The sequence below is a fragment of the Aspergillus candidus genome (genome assembly GCF_002847045.1).
Source record: "Aspergillus candidus strain CBS 102.13 unplaced genomic scaffold BDW47scaffold_24, whole genome shotgun sequence".
NCBI classification, from domain to species: Eukaryota; Fungi; Ascomycota; class Eurotiomycetes; order Eurotiales; family Aspergillaceae; genus Aspergillus; species Aspergillus candidus.
This window is the reverse complement of record NW_020194029.1, coordinates 28,851-44,889: the sequence shown is the minus strand read 5'-3', so window position 1 is coordinate 44,889 and position 16,039 is coordinate 28,851. Positions and strand designations below refer to the sequence as shown.

At 53.7% G+C, this 16,039-nt stretch overlaps 4 protein-coding genes across 4 annotated transcripts; 3 read left to right on the top strand and 1 right to left on the bottom strand.

The window, feature by feature from the left end:
- The first annotated feature begins 258 nt into the window (after window positions 1–258).
- Window positions 259–3,100, top strand: BDW47DRAFT_106211 (pentatricopeptide repeat-containing protein). The gene is made up of 2 exons (XM_024812728.1): window positions 259–1,078; window positions 1,154–3,100. Exons 1-2 carry the CDS (start codon window positions 479–481, stop codon window positions 2,855–2,857), a joined length of 2,304 nt encoding a protein of 767 aa, XP_024671751.1. The 5' UTR covers window positions 259–478; the 3' UTR covers window positions 2,858–3,100.
- Window positions 3,101–3,294: 194 nt separating this feature from the next.
- BDW47DRAFT_106210 (Yip1 domain protein) lies at window positions 3,295–4,946 on the top strand. The gene is made up of 4 exons (XM_024812727.1): window positions 3,295–3,550; window positions 3,660–4,068; window positions 4,154–4,306; window positions 4,376–4,946. Exons 1-4 carry the CDS (start codon window positions 3,463–3,465, stop codon window positions 4,623–4,625), a joined length of 900 nt encoding a protein of 299 aa, XP_024671750.1. The 5' UTR covers window positions 3,295–3,462; the 3' UTR covers window positions 4,626–4,946.
- Window positions 4,947–6,039: 1,093 nt separating this feature from the next.
- BDW47DRAFT_117741 (uncharacterized protein) lies at window positions 6,040–12,139 on the top strand (the record flags this gene model as incomplete). The annotated part of the gene is made up of 5 exons (XM_024815118.1): window positions 6,040–6,555; window positions 6,623–7,148; window positions 7,210–7,578; window positions 8,625–11,280; window positions 11,350–12,139. The coding sequence occupies 5 exons, from the start codon at window positions 6,040–6,042 to the stop codon at window positions 12,137–12,139; spliced, it is 4,857 nt and encodes a 1,618-aa protein (XP_024671749.1).
- A 1,010-nt stretch (window positions 12,140–13,149) lies between these two features.
- BDW47DRAFT_33702 (putative C6 finger domain protein) lies at window positions 13,150–15,931 on the bottom strand. The gene is made up of 3 exons (XM_024818780.1): window positions 14,632–15,931; window positions 13,788–14,581; window positions 13,150–13,732 (listed from the first exon to the last, which is right to left on the bottom strand). The coding sequence occupies exons 1-3, from the start codon at window positions 15,721–15,723 to the stop codon at window positions 13,474–13,476; spliced, it is 2,145 nt and encodes a 714-aa protein (XP_024671748.1). The 5' UTR covers window positions 15,724–15,931; the 3' UTR covers window positions 13,150–13,473.
- Between the last annotated feature and the right edge of the window lie 108 nt (window positions 15,932–16,039).

Sequence of the window (16,039 nt, the reverse complement as noted above, 5' to 3'; positions counted from 1 at the left end):
TCAATAATTTAGCTCTAAATTCAACCGGATCTTAGTAGTTCCAATGATCTTCACATAGTTATAATGGCTGCAAGTTTTGGTTGACTGAGTTAAGTAGCGGGAACGCTTTGCTGCCTGAGGTGTCGAGCTGTAACTTATGCCCGCTGACTAACACTAATGTCTGAGGCAAGTTGTGCTGATCAGATTACTCATCCAAAAAGTGTCTGGGGGCGCGATGAAATCAGATGCGATTGCGGTTGCAGCCATAGGACGGTATTCGATCTGTCGCAGTTCTCAGTTCCTTCTTGGAGAGATTTTTGGGTCTGCATTTGAGTGGTTTTTGTATAAACCTGCATATTGTTTTTCTTCTTCTTTTCTTTCTCTTTTCGCCACATTCGTTTGGTGTATTATATTCATTACATCTTTTCTATCCAGCGGCGACTCGAAAAATCTTCCCTGCGCCACGAGACCAGCGGATATCAGTCAGTATAACACTTAAATGCTTCGCGGAAATAATGTCAGCGCTCTGCGAACGGGGTTCAGGAACAATAATATGGCAATGAGGGTTTCTGCGTGCGCGTGCGCAAATTGGTCCGGCGGGATCCGCGGCGTGTTCGGTCAGAGGGCGCTGAGCATTTCCCAGAGTGCGAATTCCAGACGCATTGGGTCACCAGTGAACATCAGGAAGTTCTCTACCGAGCACGAACCCTCCGATTGGGACGCCTTGAACAGAGACACTACCCCGAGGGAAACGCCCGATGCCCCAGAGACAAGAACACGCCACACGAACGATGCAGAAGCCGATCCGCTCCTCGATATCGCAGCTGCGGGGACGTCACTCAAAGCGCGCGGAAGGGTGGACTTGACCAGTCCGGTTAATCGGAAGGTCGTCGACATGGAGATCAAGTGGTTGAAGGACCCTCGGGCGCTGGCCGACCGAGTTGCGAGGCTGCTGGGCGCGGGGAATGTCGCTTTGGCGGCGGCGTTGGTTCGCGAGGCGCAGAAAGAACGCATGGAGTGCTCGGTGGCGTGGAATCGTCTGCTGGAGTATTGTATGGAGAGTGGGCGGGCGCTGGCGGCTTTTAAGTTTTATCATGAGGTGTGTTGTTCTTTCGTTTGGTGAGGTGTCGGATCGGGGATTGTGGCTGACTGACTTTTTTTTTTGCGAATATAGATGAAAAAGAGAGGCCGGAAGCCGACGTCGAGGACTTATACGATCATGTTAGATGGGCTGAGTCAGGCTGGGAAAGACGCTGGACTCGACCCGGTCAAGACGGCGCTTTCTATCTACCGGTCCATCTCGGCGCCCAACTCGTTCGTCGAGCAGAATATCATCCACGGGAACGCGATGCTGAAGGTCTGCTGCTACCATACGGATTTGGAGACCCTCTGGCAAGTGGCCGGCGAGCTGCCCGAGGACGGGCCGAACTCGCCAGATCCGACTACGTACTCTATTATTTTGAGAGCTATATACGATGCTGCTCAGAAGGACCTGGCGGTTGAGAGTGCCCCCGACACCGACCGGGCTCTGGCGAGAAAGGCACAAAGCGTGACGGAGGGTAAGCGGATCTGGGCGGACGTGGTGTACCGATGGAGGAAAGGCCAGATGGAGCTTGATAACCGTCTCGTGAGCGCCATGGCCAAGGTGCTCCAGGGAGGCTCCACCGATCGCGATTGCTACGATGTTTTCGCGTTGCTGAACCAGACTGCGGGGATTCCCATCCTCGCGAAGAAACCTCCTACGGAGATTCGCGGACGCCGCGCTGCGGGATCGAGACTGCAGGCTGGGCGTTTTCGCGAGAGTGAAGAAGTGGAGGATGTACCTTTTGTTGATGAGGGAGAACAGCTCTACAGGCCGAGGGCGATCTCCAAGCCCGAGGAGGAGGAAGAGGAGGAAAACTTCGACGATCTCTTCAACCCCGTTCTTCCAGAGGACGTTTCTCCCCCGGAAAATGGGAGGACTGCAGAGGCTTCGGGCCCAAAGCACATCCCGGTTGGCAATCGAGAACTTACACTGATTCTCCAAACCTGCATGGAGATGACTCAAGCGCTGGGGGCTGGCAAGGGCTACTGGCAGCACCTTACGCAAGAAGACCACCCTTACAAGGTCGAGCCAGACATGGGCGCTTACCACGAGTACCTGCGACTTCTGCGACTTGCGCGTGGGAGCCGTTTAGCTGCTGAAGTCGTGCGCGATCAGATGGTACCGGCGAAGGTAGTATCGGGAACGTCATTCCACATTGCGTTGAGCAGCTGCCGTCGCGACCGAAAGAACATGAATGTCCTGAAACACGCCAATGAACTCATCCGACTCATGGGAGAGGCTCTTGTTCTGCCGGATTCCCGCGTCTTGGAGGGATACCTGGACCTCATCCGGACTTTGGAGCGCAATCCCCAATCCCTCGTCACGCTGAATGGTCTCGATAACGCGAACAAGGCCTCCAAAAAGCTGGGGAATCTTGGTCGAGAGTTACAGATCGCCTTGCAGAAGGTGGCTGTCGAACAGCTGCGACCACATGTCACTAAGCTGGCCACGGCTCTCGAGCACGGACAGGTTGTGCCCATCGGTCGTCGTCTGCCGCGGAACATGCTTCAGCAGGCAGTGGACGGCTCTCTGTCCGTGAAGGTGTTGATCCAGTATCGAGGCTTGATGGATAATATCTTGAAGCCGGAACACGCGACTTCGGTCTCCAAAGACGAGCGCAAGGCTCTGGAGAATGAGTCGAGGGAGTTGAGAAAATACTCCAAGGCCGAGCTGGAGAAGAAGTACGCGAAGATGCTGGTGGCGCCGACTCCGGATCAAATATTGGAGTTCAAGGATAGAGAAAATGCGGACGCTGCTCCCGAGGAGGTTGGCGACTCTCATGCTGAGGTTTAAGAACTCAGCAAAATGCACCAACGGTTTTGATATAATCGACATTGTTTCTTGGTCGACTCTACCCCCCTCCTTTCTTTAATGCATGCATATACAGGCGTTGATGTTGATGTCTTACTACTCATGTGTATACTACTGGTGACCTTTACTTACAGCTGGGTCGCACATTCTAGATTTCGAGATATGTTGTGTTTGTCTGTCCATAGTCACGGCTGTTGGAGGAGTTGTTTAGCTGGCGCCTCAAAAAGATATACACTGTATTTATAGATGGAGTCTTTGTAGCATATGAAATTAGATATTCAAGAATTGCTGTAACAAGTGATGTTTCAAGCTGATAATTAATCGCCGGGCACGTTCCGCCTTCCCCTTTCAGCCCGTGCCGCGTACGTAAGTAGTAATGCCACTCTAGCCTCTCCGAGTAGACAACAAGCTACTCCGTCAAGCACTCTCTGCTCGAATCCTCTCGACAGCCTTGTTGGTTCTATCCGACAGCTCTATTCGCTCGAACGCTTTCCGCCGCAATAGGCGATGTCCCCGAGGTGCTAAATACTCCCGCGACTCGAACAGACCTGGACACAACAACCACCATCACCACAATATAACCCATCATGGCCAGCGCAGCAGCGGACTATCCCCACAGGGACTCGCACGACGATGAATCAATTCTTGATGATGATGTTATCGAAGCTGACAATGGTGAGATTTTCTTGTCGCATGCTTGCCTCCTTTCAATCAGCGATCCGCTTTTCTTGTCTCGAGAAGCTTGCCATGTGACTGACTGACCGGCTCAATTCTTATCTCACAGCTATCGACGCCGACGACCCATTGCACGATACCTCCGACACCGCTCCCCTGAGGGGAAACATCCAGTCTGACTCGTCGGGCTCTCGCGGCGGCAACCTCTCGGGAAACTACCTGACGTCCTCCATCCCCGGCGAAGACCGTCGCGCCCCTCACAACACCATCGATGAGAGTGTGTGGGATACCCTGTCGCGCGACTTTCGCGCCGTGTGGGAGAAGATGCATCAGGTCCTCTGGCCTAAGTACCTGATCGGTGGTATGTTGCAGCGTGGGGGCGGAGGCATTGGCGCTGCCGAGCGAGGAGAGGCGACTGGGTTTGGCGGCGGGTTGAGGAATATCATGGGTCGTTGGCCTGATGCCGATGTTGTCTTGCAGGGTGGGATGAGTGAGGGCTTGCGCGATTGGGATCTTTGGTAAGTGAGCGCGGGGAGGGAGTTACAACGTGGGACATTCTTGCTACAGCTTTGCTAACCACTTTTTCTTTTTCTTTGCGTCTAGGGGTCCCCTGGTCTTCTGCTTGCTGCTGAGCATGTTCTTGTCAATGCGGGCCTCGAGCGAGCAGACCGATGTCGTCTTTTCTGGCGTCTTCTGTATTGTCTGGCTCGGCGAAATGGTTGTGACTCTCCAGATCAAATTACTGGGCGGAAACATGTATGTCCCAATACTCCGTCGCCTCGCGACCGCGCAAGGCACAATTACTGACGACTTTGGCTTGTCTAGTTCCTTTTTCCAGTCGGTCTGCATCATCGGTTACACCCTCTTCCCTCTGGTCATCGCTGCCCTGCTTAGTGCCTTCGGTCTTCCAACCATTGCACGGATACCGGTATATCTCGTCTTGGTCGCATGGTCTTTGGCTGCAGGTGTCAGCATTCTGGGCGGCTCGGGAGTCGTTCGCAACCGTGTGGGTATTGCGGTATATCCGTTGTTCGTGTTTTACATTGCGATCGGTTGCCTCTGTTTCATCAGCTAAACGGAGGGGTGAGTTGGTATGGTAGCTGTGGCAGGATTCCTGGTAATACGACCAGCACCATTGTATGGATGAGTATGCCAGAGAAGAAAAGATGAATAGACCAAAGTGTATCCCATGTGGTGTGTCGTTCATCTCAACGTTGCTCTATTTACTTTCTTATCTCTTACCATTTCTCTTGTTTCCCTTTTTTCCCTTTTTTCCTTTTATTTTTCCCCTTTATTTCCTATTTTTTTTTTTTTCATGCCTCAATGTTTGTATGTCTTGATATTAGAACCCATCCTAGCGACCAGAAGATATCCAATGGAACGTTGCGCATCTGAATTTCGTTAGGCTTACTAGCATGTAATAAACAAATGAAAACGGTGGTGATATCAGTGCCGAGAAGTTCCCCCCTCCATACACAACGCATACTAAATGCGGCGGGGCGGTGACCGGGCGACAGGTCCGTCGAACGACAACAAAGCAGCGCCGCTTGATTGCTGGCAACCCGTTCGTCTACTCGACACTTGAATCTTCTCGACTCGACTCGCACCACTCCCTCGTCAGATCAGTCTACCGTCCTGTCACTTTCGCAACCTTGAGTGAGGGACCTCAGCCGTTTAATTCCCTTCTTGTCGGTTAATACCAAGCTTTGGGTCGCTCGTACGAGCTCTGCCGAGGCGCCCGCTCACCTATCAAGCTTTGGCTGCCGCCCACCGTGAGCAAAAGCGCTATCTTTAACGTCTGCTGCACTGGCTACGGAGACTTGAGCGACGAAATCTCTGAAGTCGACAAGTCCTGTTCGCGATCTCTACAACGGGCGCAGAAACTGGTATGGGTTTTCTTCCTCACTGCGTTGGCTGGTGGGACCGGTTTTCGCTTTGCGTTTTTCACCTGCTTTGCACGGCCTGCTCTGCATTGGGTTGAGCTGGGCTCGAACTTAGATTCCGACGCAACTTGTCTGGATCCTGGAAGGCCTCGTTCATACGCTGACGTCTTTGTTGTCTACTCACAGGCCATACATCCTGCCTACTCCCGATCCCCCACCCCGACGCGGCTTAAAACGTCTTGCTCCCCTGCGATCGGCTTCGCTTGAGATCGACTGGTTTCCCCCCCACTTGGTACTTTTGGTTCGATCGGAATTTTTGGCGGCATTTTGAAACGGTCTACCCCAGTATGACTTCGGAACCGCGATATGGAGGTGAGTTGGAGAGGGATCACACCACATTGGTCGGCAAAGCCGACGGGTGTGTCTTGCTTACAGGGTGATGCTTACATTTGCGGAACGTTAGTTGTACTGAAGGACGAGCCCATGGATACCAAAGGTATGAAAGTGACGTAACGGGGTTGCGCTGTGTCCGCACGATGCGATTTTTCCCCGTCAAGTCCCAAACAGTTGCGATTCGACTGGCGTGATTTTTTATTCGTGCTGACGATGCATTTTCCAGCGGTCGCTGCGGAAGATTCCCAGACATCCGATAATGACGGCAGTGGCGAGCGGCCCGTTCGGAACAAGTTGAAGGAGACGACCATTACTTCCGCCCCTACGAATTCGGTATCGGAGGATCCAACCAACGGCTCTGGTGATCAAGCGCCCGGGAGTGAGGACAGTCGGGCTAGCAGTAGGGGCAGGAAGCGGTCGTTTAACGAAGATCAGCCTGAAATGGAGGAAGACCCTGAGCATCGACGGAAGCGGTCGCGCGACTCGAACCCCGAAGACGAGGACAACGCCCTGGCGGAGAAGCCCCTGATGGCCGACGAGGGCGCCGATAAAAAGTTTCCTAAGAAGAAGCGAAGCAGGGATCAGCTGGATAAAGATGAGCCCGTGGCGGAAGAGGCGGCCGAGAAATCCAACGACAAGGGCTCCGTGGAGAACGGTGCGGCCCAAGACAAGCCTGATGTGGAGGGAGAGCCTGAAAAGAAGCGGCACCGAGACGAAGAGAAGAGCTCGGTAAGTTTTGGTTTCTTCGAGCTTTGGGGAAATAGAGCTCGTGCTGATTGTGTTTGTGTTTGAACAGGTGCCTGCAGCTAGTGGATTCGCAAATACTTCGACTATCTCACCATTTGGCTCGCTTGGTGCCTCGGATTCGAAAGGGGAATCCGCAAAACCAGCCGCTGCTACCTCCTCATCCGCCTTCGCAGCATCTAGCCTGTCCGCTTTTGCAGGCTCAGAGAAGTCTCCCTTCGGCTCGTTAGGAAGCTCTGGCTCATCTGTATTCAAGTCGCCGGCTTCGACAGAGCCTGCAAAGTCCCCCGCGACTGGTTTTGCATCTGGAGCTGGATCTTCAGGATTTGCGAGTCTGGGGTCCGGTTTTTCTGGCTTCAGTGGCGGTTTCGGGTCCGCTGGGACGACAGGCGGCCTCACAAGTTTCGCTTCGCCAGGTGGGCCTAGCGTCCTTGGTAGTACCAGTACTAGTAAGGACAAGCCGTTTGGGGCTGCCGAGGAGGAGGAGGAAGATGAGAACGAAGCTCAACAAGAGGAAGACACCGGCCCTGGCGAATTTGAGCAGGACAAGACTGATGAGAGATTTTTTGAGCGGCCGAGTATGTACCCACGGCTTTAATATCGCACGTACGCCTACTGACTAGACCTTTTTCTCGATAGTTGAAACGGGCGAGGAAGAAGAGAAGACATACTTTGCTTGCAAGGCAAAGCTGTTCCAGTTCTCTGATAGAGAATGGCGGGAGCGGGGAGTCGGCACCTTCAAAGTCAATGTCAAGGTGACCGATGGAAAGGAGAATAAGAAGGCAGCCCGCTTGATCATGCGCGCTGACGGCGTTGGGCGCGTCATGTTGAACACGCCCATCTTCAAGGGCATGACGGTTGGTGATGCCGCAGGCAAAGAGCCCAAGTCGAAGCAGATCCATCTCGCCAGCCTTGAGAGTGGTCGATCCGTCCCGACCTTGCTACGGGTATATTCCAACCCCTTACCAACGAGAATCGAAATCAGGAAAGCTAATCCAGCACAGACCGGTAACGAAGAACAAACCAAGGAGCTTTACCAGGTGGTGTGCAGCCTCCTCGAGCATCAATAAGCCGGCCCACAGCACAGACGGCGCGACCAGTCTGTAATTCGCTGTAGGGGCGCCCTCGCTGAAGCCAACGATAGCCTGCCGAGAAGCTCGTCGGTCTAAAAGCATCAAGGCTTCTCCCTCACCTGAATTCTGGCGTGCGGGAGTGGGGGACTTGGGGATCTGGGACGTAGGATTTTTGCATTTAGGAAGAGGAGTATACAAGGAGTGTGTGCCGACTAGGGCTTTGGGAGTGTGGCTCTCTGCGTTTGGTAGTCGATATCAAGGTTATTTGTCCTTGATATTGGCTTTTTAATTCTGTTCATTTTGTTCTTGTTGCTGCGCCATTCTTTATGAATATACATGAGTTTGCGGCGCCCCACTGTACAGTCTTCAGTTATAGCACGTCTATATGTTCGCTTTCATCTACTATAGCGAACTGTGTAGAGTACATACTATGATGGTGTTTCTAGTTTGATTCATAGCCACCCCCCGCACAGTATGCACGCTTACTGCCAACTGTACCTAATTATAAATATCTGCAGACGTGGCAGTGGTATGCCCAACTCGAACTCAAATCATTGAAAGCGTATCTCGATGTAAACTAGAATACAGGCTACATGCTGCCTACAAATATATCTCAACTGATCCACGTGATTTAGATTCCAAAACGGGTTAGACCTGTAATCCGACCCATGGTGTAGATCGATCATACTTGTCGCCTCTTCAACCATCGAACGGTGAGAGATGAAGATATATTGACCTCCTCTTGAGCACACTCAATCGACCTTGTGGTACACTAAAATTCTGTTATCGGAATCAATGGACTCGTCTCCAGGCAGTTTGTACCTACTGAGCCTCCCTGGTCTCTTATAAAGACACCATGAGGCACTATCAAGATGACCACCCCAGCCTCACCCACGACACTGCCATACTCTGGACAAAAGCGAAAGAGAGCTTCCACCAAAGAAGACAATCAAGTTGATAGCTCGGTTCACAAAGCAACAGAAAGCTCAGCCACTCCCGAGCCGGAGCAAAGCAAATCAGCTCAAAATACAGCAACAAGCGACGTCACCAGCGACGATGCGCCCAGCACTCACGAAACATCTTTAAAGTCTACTCAGAAACCCAAGCAACGCGGTCGTAAACCCAAAGTCCCCACCGCCGCACCCAAAAAACAGACCCCCTCGGGCGCCTGGCCTGAGCCCTTCAAGAAGCTATCTCGGACCCACCGCGCGCTGAACCTCGTGTATACGTTCTGCTGCACGCGGAAGCACTTTGCCACTACTTTTGAGAATATCAAAAATGCCGTTCAGGCGCAGCTGGGTGGGGAGAGCTTAACGGTCGAGGACATCGCGAGGGTGAAAACCCTTGTCCCGCGCGCGGTGCGCTTCGAGTATGTAGATGAGTCTCAGTTGGAGGTCATGAATTCGGGCGAGAAGGAGGTGCTGGAGACGTATGGGCGGAATGGGTTATCTGTGGATGGTGACTCGCCCCAGGATGTGGAGAACCAGGAACTGGAGAGGAAAATCTTGCTTTTTGAGTTTGTGGATGGTGTTCTCAAGCGGGAGGTGCAGCAGCCTAAGACTGGGGAGCCTGCGAAACCCGTGCGGAAGATGAGAGATGAAGATTTGAAGATGCCTGTTTACAGCCAGAAGCAGATGCTGGCGTTGATTGAGAAGCGGAACAAGAAGTTTGCGGACGCTATTGATGCTTTTTTGGTGCGGTGCGAGGGTGAAGGCAAGGACCCTGTCGAGGAACTGGAGTCAGAGAAGAATGCCTATGTTCCTGTTCCTCCGGAAGCTGCTGATGGCGGCAATGCGGTGGTCAAATCGAAGCCGCCGCCTCGCATACCGACGGAGCGCAAGTCGATTGCTGAGATTATTGAGGAGATAAGGACTATGGACTGGTACACGACTCAGATCGTCCCAGAGGGACATCGGGTGTTCGATGCCCAGCAGGCAGTTTTTGGGGAGTTGAATTTCGAGCTGTCACAGGGCCTGGTGAATGCCTTGTATAACACTAAGGGGATTACACAGTTCTACTCGCACCAGGCGGACGCGATCAACCATTTGTATGAAGGCCACAATGTCATTATTTCCACCTCGACCAGTTCCGGCAAGTCGTTGATCTACCAGGTCCCCATGCTGCATGAGTTGGAGAAGGACCACCTCAGTCGCGGACTGTACATATTCCCCACAAAGGCGTTGGCACAGGACCAGAGACGCAGCATGAAAGAGCTGCTACAGTACATGGACGGCTTCCAGGACACAATGGTCGAGACCTTTGATGGAGACACCCCGATGGAGAGCCGCAACCTCATCCGCGACGAAGCGCGCATCGTCTTTACCAACCCCGACATGCTCCACATCACGATTCTACCACAGGAAAGCGCATGGCGCTCCTTTCTGCAGAACCTGAAATTCGTCGTGGTCGACGAGCTACACGTCTACGACGGCCTCTTCGGGTCCCACGTCGCGTTTATCATGCGCCGGCTGCGTAGGATCTGTGCTGCCGTAGGTAACCGACACGTCCGGTTCATCTCATGCTCGGCGACCGTCGCCAACCCGGAAGACCACATGAAGGCGATATTCGGCGTCGACGATGTCAAGCTGATTGACTTTGACGGTTCCCCTTCAGGCCAGAAGGAATTCATTTGCTGGAACACGCCATTCAAAGATCCCCACGACCCGACGTCCGGACGGGCAGACAGCGTAGCTGAAACCGCACGCTTATTTTGCCAACTGATCCTACGAGGCGTGCGAGTAATCGCATTCTGCAGAGTGCGGCGCCTCTGCGAGAGCCTCTTGCAAGCCGTACGGAACGAGTTCCGGGTCCTGCGGCGCGAAGAAGTTGGAAAGCTAGTCATGGGCTACCGCGGCGGCTACAGCGCGCAGGACCGTCGACAGATCGAGAAAGAGATGTTCGAAGGCCAGCTGATGGGCGTCGTAGCGACCAACGCGCTCGAGCTCGGTGTCGACATTGGCTCGCTCGACGCAGTCATCACAATGGGGTTCCCGTACTCAATCTCCAACCTGCGACAGCAGAGCGGCCGCGCCGGCCGCCGCAACAAGGACTCGCTGTCCGTCTTGGTCGGAGACCGCTTCCCAACCGACCAGTACTACATGCGCAATCCGGAGGAGCTGTTCACACAGCCTAACTGTGCACTGCAGGTTGACCTCGCCAACGAGCTCATCCTAGAAGGCCACGTGCAGTGCGCTGCCTTCGAGATGCCCATTCGCCCTGACGAAGACACCGTCTACTTTGGGCCCCAGCTGCCTACTCTCGCGACCACGCGGCTCACCCGCGACGGACTAGGCTTCTACCACTGCCACGAGCGCTTCCGGCCGCAGCCGTCCCGTAGCGTCTCGATCCGCGATACTGAGGACCAGCACTTTGCAGTGATCGACACGACCAACGCGCGCAACGTGGTCCTAGAAGAGGTAGAGGCCTCGCGAGCCTTCTTCACCATCTATGAAGGGGGGATCTTTTTACACCAGGGCCAGACCTATCTAGTGCAAGAGCTCAACCCAGACATGCACTTTGCCCGCGTTATCCGCGTCCACGTCAGCTGGACCACCATGCAGCGCGACTATACGGACATCGACCCGATCGAGACGGAGATGATGCGTCCCATCCTAGCCTCTCCACCACAGCCATCGCCGTCATCACCACAACCACCCACCAACCAACCCCCAGAAGACACCAACAACAGTAAGGACTCAGACCCCAGCAAAGCCTTCTACGGCCCCGTCCGCATCCACGCCATAGTCTACGGCTTCTTCAAACTCGACAAAATCGGCCAAATCCTCGACGCAGTACCCGTCTCCAACCCCCCAATCGAAATCCACACAAAAGGCATGTGGCTCGACATCCCAGCGCGCGCCCTCTCCATCCTCTCCTCGCACAACCTAAACGCAGCAGCAGCCATCCATGCCGCCGAACACGCCGTGCTCTCCCTGCTTCCAACCTTCGTGATCTCCTCCCCTGGCGACGTCCGCACGGAGTGCAAGGTTGCGAAAAAGGAGCTGGGTAAGAATCTGCGCCTCGCCTCACAGTCCTCTTCTCGTCCTGGCTTTGCCAGGGGTAATCTTAAAGATAATGTGGAGAAATTGTTAAAACCACCCGCTCGCCAACGACCGGCGCGTCTAACCTTCTACGACGCGAAGGGCGGACCATGCGGGTCGGGGATAGCAGCCAAAGCGTTCGAATTCATCGACATGCTACTCGAGCGCGCGGTGGCGAGGATAGAGGGCTGTCCGTGTCTTAATCCGCAAGGATGCGTGGAGTGTGTTTGCTACGAGCGGTGCAAGGAGATGAATGCTGTTATGAGTAAGGCGGGGGCGGGGGTCGTGCTGCGGTGTTTGCTTGGGTGGGAGGTTGATGTTGATTCGTTGCCTTGGGGGATAGAGACTGAGGCGGATGGGGAGTATGGTGGTGGTGGGGGGGAGTTGGCTGGGGGGTTGGAGACTGTTGTTTTGGCGAGGGAGGTTCCTGCTGCTTCTTCTTCTGTATCCAAATAATCACATGAAATCAATGGGTGACGAAGAACGCTCAGTGCAGATGGGGGGAACTGGGACGGAGTAACAAGAACTGCAACCCTCATGAATATCAAAGAGACGGAAGGATTCTTCTACCCTGTTTCCATCTCTCCTTACGCCCGATCAAGAGCCTTTCCCAAAGCGTAATGTGATAATGGGCGTGACGGGATCATGTACAATATTTTGGCTCTGAGATGACGAATAATGGATAGGAAAGACAGAACGCTGATTATAGGAGAACCAGAGCAATAGATAAATCTATGTACACCACGTGAGTTGATTCTCTCCCCTTAGTCAAATAGTAAAAGGTGCACTGTCACAAAGCCATCCGCCTAAGTTGACAGTCCAGGGCTCTTCACCGTCACTGACATATTCCTCTACTCTGTATGCTCCGTAATGGCTATCATCTTCTCTCCGATATGTTTTTGTATAATGTAATACAAAGCCCTCCAGCTATTGCCCCAAGACAATCACTGTGTATAATACTTCTCAGCCGGGTGCCTCAAATGATGTTCCATAACTGAGCCGATCAGATCTCTGATATGCCAATGGATTGCAGTCACTTACATGAATGATATTTAACTAGACACTGCTTTGATATTCGATCTTGTAGTAGGGTTAGTCATATACTGTTGATAACTACTGACTTGTTTGTATACAATCAAACAGCTTAGCTGGAACTATGACGGGCGTCGAGTAGTAACTATCGGTGACTCATGGGTATGTGCAGCTGGCGAGGATCTATGTTCCTCTCTTGTACACGATTCTATACATTGCTTGCTCTACAACTAGATTAGAGCGGTATGAAAACTCAGGAATATATGGAGTACTTTCTTACCTAGGTACCTGGATAGGACGGTATATACTGCTATAGGTAGCCAGCGAATAGACTACAATATTACATCTAACATATCCACCATGAAGACACGGAGAATAGTACATTGAACGTGGTAAATATATGTATAAACCATATATTGATGGCTATCGCTTCCAGAAAGCCTCCCGCCAATCGTCAATCGTTCACTCCTCTAATCCAACTCTAAGGTTCACAGACACAATCACAAGTCACAGCACAGCAACAGTATATAGTTCGTAGATCGTTAATGGGTAAGCCAGGGGTATATGCGGTATTAAATATGGGAATTTATGGTGAGGGGGGAGTTCAGGGGTTCAAAGCCGGTCACTCGCTGTGGAGAGTCGCCGCGGAGATGGTGGGAGAGGTGACGAGGCGTTATATGGGTAGTGGTATACGGTTGGTGGGTATCGTTCGGACATAGATCTTCCAGACAAACTGCGAAGTCTAGGCACAAAGACTGTTATAGATTATCCCCCATGGAAGCGGGACTGCCTTCGCTTTCGGTATCGTCGATGTTGATCTTGTAGAATAACGTCTTCAGATCGCGGACGCTCTCCCGGAAGTGATCCCGAGGGTTGTTCGTTCGCTCCTCGGTCATCGCACGTATTTCCCGGATGATCGGTGGATAGCCTTCATCATTCGGAAGCCACCAATGGTTGATCTCCGGCATCTGAAAAAGCACCGCGAGCCCTGATCGTAACTTGGGCGGAATCATATATCTGAAAGTCCATTAGTGCTGGAAAATAAATATAAGTAAAACAGTCTGTGACATACCCGTTTTGTTCCAATAGGGCGAGTTTGTGGCAGCTCCACGCAACATATTTGGGGTTGTCGTGGAGAAGCATGGCGCTCAGACCGAAGCAGTTCTTAAAGGCGTACATGTACCCATTCTCTTTGTCCGGCCATCGGTGGATCGACTCGATCAGTCGACACACCTCCACCTCGATCACTTTCAGTTCTTCCACGGGCGAATGCGTCAGGGACGAGAGCTGATACTTGAACATGGCTTTCACGGAATGATACTCGATCCAGGCGTAATTGACATCCCAGTACGGCCCGTAAAGCAAGCCCCCCGGAACGTAAGGATCCACCACGTCATCGTCGGTCAAGGGGACCCGGTGCGGATACTCCTGGACGGTCCACTCCGGCGCGCGGAGTAGTTCCAAAATCCCGTGTATCCGGTCCAGCATCTGTTCGAGATACTTGCTCTGTCGGTTGAACTCGTCGAGCTGGATCAAGTTCCGCCGTAACTTGGCGAATAACGAGGCCATTTCGAGTCCAAATCGGCGTGTGATTGATTCGACCAGGGCCAGCTGTTTGTCGGGGTCGTCCGGCGAGCGGGCGGCGACAAAGGCGTCGTGGTCTTCTTTGGCGACATACCACTCCCGACCCAAGACTACCTCGTTGCCCGCCAAGATGCCCGCGATCAGATCGAACCGGCTATACCACAGGAAGATATGACCATGGAGGGGATTCGTTGTGATGGAATCTAACGTCAATACCTCCTGGACTAACGCATGGGCCGCTTGGTGGTGATCGATCAGATTGACCCAGTCCCCGACGCATTCCTAGAGATATCAGCGGAGCACGAAAGGTAAGGTGAATAGTCCAGACTCACCTCAAAGTTGGTGAGCACCAACACCGTCATGAGCGTCGCTTCACCGTGGGTTTTGGTCGAGGCCAACGATCGCCGTAACAGTTTCAAGGCCATATTGTAGTATTTGAGGAACGAGAAAAGTTTCCCGGTGCCGAGCTGGACGCAGTGGTGATAGGCGACAAACCCGACGACGGCGTAGAGGAGCGGCTCGTACTGGAGCGCAAACTCGAGGAGGGTCCGATGGATGAACGGATCCCCGCGCGACTTCATGAAGTAGTGGTGGAAGGTTAAGAACTCGCGGTGGTAATTGAGATAGAACTGGAGATCCTCCGGGAGATGGTCGAAACTGAGGGGCTCGGTGGATAAACCGACGCTGGCGGACCGTGCGCTCATGGACTCATATCGCGAGGAGGCTTCGGTGGAGGGAGAACTGCTGGTGTCGAGGTGCGACATGGAAGTCTCGGACGTGGCGACGGAGGGCTGCTTGGCGCCATGCTGGCGGAGCGACTGGACACTATGCTTTCGGGGGACGCCTCCCGGTAGGGACTTCATCGAACTGGACGCCCCGGACGGGGAGAGATGGGACCCGACACTCTCTTCTTCCTCCTCCCCATCATCCGCAATAGGTTCCAACACGTGAAAGTCCTCCGAACCGGCCTGACTGGGCGAGTCACTGCTACGCGACTGCGGACGCGTGCCGCGGGCTTTGGCGGTCGGACGCGAACCCGGCTTCGGCCCGGAGCCCGGGGCGGAGGGAGAGGGGTAGACACAATCGCGGTTGCCCTTGCGACATCGATCGCAGACGGGGCGGGTCTCGTCACATTTGATGCGGCGGGAGCGACAGGTGAAGCAGCCGCTGCGGGTGCGACGGTGCTTCTTCTGGTCGGAGATGGGCTGCAGGAGCGGCTTCGAGGTGGGCGGATAGGAGGGGGAGGTGGCGGGAAGGCCGTGGGGTGGTTGGGTGGGGTCATGCCAGAAGGCGACGCTCTCGGGGAACTGACCGGGGTCAAGGATGGAGAAGGCGGATAGCGGGACGGGATCCTGGGGATGCTGCAAGGAGTTTTGTAGGAAGCTGGTCATGGAGGCTTGGGGCGGGTGGTAGGGGTTCGCCATAGTGGGCACCAGGCGAATTGCATGTAACGAGCGCAAGAGAGGGAGAGGATCGGCATGCAGTAGACGCGATCAATTGAAGGCTTGGGGAAACCACACGAGGAGGACCCTCGCTAGGGGCATCATTTAGTTATGGGGGTGTCGATGATGAGGAGTGACGAAGGTGAGCACCCACGATGTGGATGGAGGGTATAGTGATGGGTAGGGGGAGGGGGGGGGGGGGGGGGGGGTCGGAGGGGAGGAAGAGGGGAGGGAAAGAGGAGGAGAGAAGAGAGAAAAGAGTAAAGGGTGGGGAGAGGGGGTAGGGTAGTAGGAAGAG

Excerpts from the sequence above, each read along its gene's own strand:
- BDW47DRAFT_106211 (XM_024812728.1), top strand. The coding sequence starts at position 479 with ATGCTTCGCGGAAATAATGTCAGCGCTCTGCGAACGGGGTTCAGGAAC. Across the intron at positions 1,079-1,153 it reads CTTTTAAGTTTTATCATGAG|ATGAAAAAGAGAGGCCGGAA; the intron begins GTGTGTTGTTCT and ends TTGCGAATATAG.
- BDW47DRAFT_106210 (XM_024812727.1), top strand. The coding sequence starts at position 3,463 with ATGGCCAGCGCAGCAGCGGACTATCCCCACAGGGACTCGCACGACGAT. Across the intron at positions 3,551-3,659 it reads TGTTATCGAAGCTGACAATG|CTATCGACGCCGACGACCCA; the intron begins GTGAGATTTTCT and ends CTTATCTCACAG. Across the intron at positions 4,307-4,375 it reads AAATTACTGGGCGGAAACAT|TTCCTTTTTCCAGTCGGTCT; the intron begins GTATGTCCCAAT and ends TGGCTTGTCTAG.
- BDW47DRAFT_33702 (XM_024818780.1), bottom strand. The coding sequence starts at position 15,723 with ATGGCGAACCCCTACCACCCGCCCCAAGCCTCCATGACCAGCTTCCTA. Across the intron at positions 14,582-14,631 it reads TGGTGCTCACCAACTTTGAG|GAATGCGTCGGGGACTGGGT; the intron begins GTGAGTCTGGAC and ends TGATATCTCTAG. Across the intron at positions 13,733-13,787 it reads GCCCTATTGGAACAAAACGG|ATATATGATTCCGCCCAAGT; the intron begins GTATGTCACAGA and ends ATGGACTTTCAG.